At 47.9% G+C, this 5,150-nt stretch overlaps 1 protein-coding gene across 3 annotated transcripts in view; it reads left to right on the plus strand.

Annotated features, from left to right (window-relative positions):
- The window catches only part of LOC102198980 (kinesin-like protein KIF26A), a 61,452-nt gene extending 57,538 nt beyond the window's left edge, over positions 1-3,914 (plus strand). For all 3 annotated transcript variants that reach the window (XM_005754536.1, XM_005754537.1, XM_005754538.2), the window contains 4 exons: positions 776-966; positions 1,630-1,650; positions 2,635-2,785; positions 3,062-3,914. In XM_005754536.1, the coding sequence (XP_005754593.1) occupies positions 776-966; positions 1,630-1,650; positions 2,635-2,785; positions 3,062-3,249 (551 nt within the window). In that variant the 3' untranslated portion in view covers positions 3,250-3,914. The remainder of the gene's footprint in view (positions 1-775; positions 967-1,629; positions 1,651-2,634; positions 2,786-3,061) is intronic.
- The last annotated feature ends 1,236 nt before the right edge of the window (positions 3,915-5,150 follow it).

Here is a 5,150-nt window from a genome sequence, read left to right on the forward strand (position 1 = left end):
GTAGGCTTTCGAGCCTATACAGCTTGGAGTAAGACAACATGCATGAAGAGGATGATGTGGACAAAATACTCATTTGCCTAATAATTCTGCACTCCCTGTACAGTCACCAGTCTGTGCCCTTTATTACACACGTTCTTGTAGTTTGTGCATGCCCAGCTACAGTGCTGATTTAAAATATGGTTCTTGAACACGACACCACAGACTGAGCTTACAGCTTTTCCTTTGACTTCAGTGAATAAAGAGTTTTTAGTCCGGGCCTTGTTAAAAACGCAGCATCGCAGATTGGTCAGTAAACATTTACCTGCACATGCATCTGTGCATCAGTGAAAGTCACACGGGCTGGACAGGAAGGTTCACATGGGCTGATGTGGGCCAACCTGGGCTGACATGGGCCACGGCCCGTGAAATGCCCAGGTCTGGTTTAAGGCCATGTGGTGCAGCTGCGTTACAGCCTTGATAGTCCTGCCTATTATTGAGTGCTATTGGCTGTCTTTTTAATGACATCACCGGCTCCTTGACACTGACTCAGGTACCTGCTCAGAGCACAGGTGTGACTAACTTCCTCGCTGACTGCAGCTTTAACTGTGCGAGTCAGGTGGCTGTGTTGAAGCTGTTCAGTGAGCATTCAAACACCAGTCTCCGAATGCAGGGCCCTGATGTTAGCTTCCACAGCTGGAAACACCTGCACCCCTAGCCCTGTGAACTTTACCTGACACACAGTCTGCTGCATTTACTGATCATGAGTTATTTCATCTCTTTCCTTTTCCACCTGCAGGGTTCCTGCGGCGGCGGCTAATCCCTGCCCCCCTGCCGGACACCTCCTCCCTGGGCAGGAAGCTGGGTGGTCAGTGGGTGGACCTGCCGCCGCCGGGCGGCACCCTGAAGGAGCAGTTTGAGATAAAGGTGTATGAGATCGACAACGTTGAGTGTGTGCAGAAGAGGAAGGAGGCGCTGATGGGATCTGAGGTGAGTCCTCCACCTGACCAGTAGGTGGTGGTTAAATAATGACGTGCTGCTCACATGCCATTCAGCATCACAGCATGCTGGTTTAGTCCCCTCACGTGGAGGTCGTGTTAGAACCCTCCGCTTCTCTGCGATGCACTGACAAGAATGACTCAAACACAGCCTCCTGAAGCAGGTGGAGTTTCATCTGGACCCTCAGCCTCAGTCTGAGCGCACTCAGAGGAGCTTTTTATATTTTTATCCAAATCACATATATAAAGCAGACCGTGGGGGGGGGATGCTTGTCTGGTCTCTGTGACAGCTGCCTCTCTCAGTGTTAACGGGTCATTAACCCTCGGCAGAGCGGCCTGTCGGGCTCTGATTTATTTTCAATTAGAGGAAGGTGACGTGCTCTTCATATCCGGAGCACTGCTCGGTGAATAATTGGCTTCTCTCTGTTTTTTTTTATACATATCCCTGTACAATTTTTCAATTTTTCTATACATATTCTGTACATTGTTACCTGTATATATGGACTTCGGTTGCTTATGTTTATAGGACCACCTTGTGTCTTCCTTTTATATTTTATTTTTCCTTGCTGTAAGAGCTGTGTAACACCAAAATTTCTCATCCGTGGGATAATAAAGGTTTATTCTATTCTATTCTATTCTATTTGTGTCCCAGCAGACGTTCCACGATGTTGAGAAGGTGAGTTGTCCTTTACACGTTCATTCCTACATTCCTCCAAACAAACCATCCATGACATGAAACTCGAACCGGCCCTGGTGTGGAGGACCTCTGTGATCCCACCGGAGAGTGCAGGGTTAAAGGTCAGAGAGGGTGCCGGTCTGACTGGCGGCCGGTGTAGAGACGCCAACATGGAGGCCGTCTGGTGTCGCTTGTCTGTGCTCAAACTTTTGTCTCACACACTGTGCCTGTCATGCTTTTTGTGTTTACCTGTTCACACTGGATTCATTCTGCTCGCTTCACTTGTCGGAGGTGCTTCCTGTCCTGCTGCATCTGTTCATGTGTATTTTACACATGAACAGATGTGCATGTTTTCCCCAAATCCCAACTTGTCCTGTAGCTCCAAATGAAACAAGGCTTTCTTGCTGCTGACACGGAGACCTGAGTTGGCTTTACATCAGCAACTCGCTGGTTTCACTGGTTTCCCCTCCCATGGGCCTCACTGAGGTTGGTCACGCCTGTGTCATGGCCCCACATGAACAATTTGTGATGGTCTAACTGGAGTCAGTCAGTCTGACTTCACCTGAGAATCTGGCCTTTTTGGCTGCGTGTCACAGAGAAGCTGCTGCAAATGAAACATAAACACACAGTTAATGTTCAGGTCACTTATCATCTGGATGATCAACTCTTTTATTACTGCTCAGCTGCCCACATTTACAGACTTTCACAACAGAAACATCCCAGGATTTTCAGAATAAAGCTCTCTGAGGGGCAGCTGTAATGAAGCGCAGGTCTGAACCACCTCTCTGTCACCTGCTTGTCCTCAGTTGTCCTTAATCCTCCTCTGATCACAGATTAGCACTGCACTGACTCCTAATTAAAGCCAGACACAGGCTGGAGTCTCGAAGCCTCGTGCTAATCCCCCCTCCTCTTCCTTGTCATCGTCCACACCCCTACCAGCCGGTGTGTGCAGTTCGAGGCTCTGACTGTGTGCTCGCTCCTCAGGGTCTGCTCTACTTCAATGCCCGGTTGAGGATGCTGGAGAAGCGGCAGCAGCAGATCCAAGAGCTGAAGAGCAAACACGACAGGCTGAAGGCGGAGCTGGAGGAGGCCAAGAGCTGGCTGATGCTCCACCCGAGCAGGTGGAGTGGAGAGTGTGAGTATGAGCTGCAGCGGGAGGGAGCTGGTACTCATATAATAGATTACTCACCGTTTAGAAAGCCATCAGTGACCGGCTGCGATATTTCTGTGATGATGAACCACAGAAACCTCAGAGTTCAGCTTCATGTGTTTGTCATTAACTGAACTTAACTGACCGGGCCAAGCATTCAGAGATGCTGTGCACGAGCAGCTGAGGCAGCATGGTGATGTCATGGTACAAACATCGGCCCGCATGCATCTAAATAGCTAACCGCTTTCTCCGTGTTTGCAGTTGACGTGGACCAGGACCTGGACTGCGAGTCCCAGGAGTACCTAGAGGCTCTGGCTCAGGCCACGGGGGAGCTGGAGTACTGCGTCAACCTGTGCAAGTCCCGTCTCATGATGGAGACCTGCTTCGACATCACCGTGATGATGGCAGGTGACGCTACGCAAGGGGGCCGTCAGGAGGTGGAGGTGTGAAAGGTTCGCTGACTCACCGACGGAAGATTGAAGCAGACGTCCTGTCAGAGCAGAGCAGCAAATGGCTGATCGGAGATCAGACCTCAGAGGACGCAGCTTTGCAAGTGCCTTCTATTCACAAGCTCAACGACTCTGTGAGCTTGTTTGTCGTGGTGTTTTTTATGGTGCTGAATTCATCCGTTGTGCAGCAGAGTTTAGGAAAAATGATTCAGCTCCAGCATGGACTCTGTTCACCTGTAAGCTCCACCCCGAGCCTCAAACCTGAAGAACCCAGAGCAGGACCATGGGTTTGATCCCGCTCAACGACTTAAGCACTCGAGTTGAAGTGAACCAACTCTGAAGTTGGTTTTAGGAAACCGCCTCGTCCACCCTGAGTTCAGCCTGCTCATGTTTTCAGTGACTCAAACAGATGTTTCAGCAGGTAAAACATCTGTGGCAACATACATGATGACATCATCTGCACTGCAGCTAGAACCACAGAGCAGGAATGGTATCTAAATGACAGATGTACAGACATACAAACACACATTAAAGGGGACGTGAAACGCTGAAACACTATGGTCTCCTCTCAGTAAATAACAACTCGGATGTGTTTCTGAAAGAGAACAATGTTCTGACTAGGGATGGGTATCGTTTAGGTTTTATCCGATACCGGTGCCAAATCGGTACTTTTGAAACGGTGCCGGTGCTCAAACGGTGCTCAAACCGGTGCTTAAAGAATGGAGAACACAAAATTGGTCCAAAAACCTCTCATGTTCAGCTGTTTTTTGTAAAAAGATAACAATGTTAGCCTTTTCTGCAGCTATGGGGCATATATGGTATCACTCTTGGCTGGAAGCAGGGCTTAAACAATGGAAAAAACACAAACTTTGTCCAAAAACCTCTCATGTTTAACTGTTTTCCACTTTTTCTTTGGTCATTTTAGCCTTTTTGGCCAGGGTGAAGGGAGTATCTGCCATCAAACAAGAAGACAGCCACATGTAGCAATGATGATGTTTGCTAGTTCACCTTACATGAATTAATGTAATAACGTGGTTAGCCTACTCAACGTAAATTACACTTGAACAACATGAAGCTACTCACGCAGAAAAGAGCGGCTGCTGCTGCATCATCATCCGTCATCATTTCTGCTACACTGGCAGGGGTAGGGGCCAGGACTCTATTCTTCGGGTTTTTGCGCTCGCAGTAGATGTGCTCGGTGTGAGGTCTCGCAGCAAGCTATCAAATACGGCGCATTTCTGGGCTTTTAAAAAAAACGCTATGCATCGCCAGGTGTTTCATCGGATTTGAGGTGTTACCTCCTTTGACAGTATCACAGTATCACCTTAAAGCACTTGTTGCAGGCTGCTAAGTTTGCATATTTTGCTGTGAAGTACAGCCAGACTTTTGACCGCTTCGCCTTGGGCATTTTAATCTGTAGCTCTGCTCTAAAAGAACGTACGTACCTGGACCCGCCTACTATTTCGGAAACGTAAAATGATTGGCTAGAAGTGTATCACAGCTCAGGAAAAAAAGCACCGAAATAAAGCACCGAAATGTGCGCTGCTTTTCGGTCTGGTTACTACCGTTTATGTCAGAACCGGTGCCATCATGGCACCGGACACCGGTACCCATCCCTAGTTCTGACAGTATCCAATTTTAAAATCGCTGAATAAAAGCTAGAATCTCGGTCAGGTGACATCACGAATCACGTGACCGACGATCGCAAGTTGCCCATTTTAAGTCGAAGCGTCCAGAACAGGGGTGTCCGTATATTGACGTGAAGAAATATAATGCAGTTTTTTTCTGTTAGGGAGGATTTGTTTGTTGTTAAGTGTAATGTTAAAATAAGTTCTTTAAAAAGCCAAAAATGATTTAATATGAAGGCAATATGAGCAGAGAGTGCAAACATACTAAGAGAT

This window comes from Pundamilia nyererei, unplaced genomic scaffold (assembly GCF_000239375.1).
Source record: "Pundamilia nyererei isolate P.nyererei 1_Seehausen unplaced genomic scaffold, PunNye1.0 scaffold00587, whole genome shotgun sequence".
NCBI lineage: Eukaryota > Metazoa > Chordata > Actinopteri > Cichliformes > Cichlidae > Pundamilia > Pundamilia nyererei.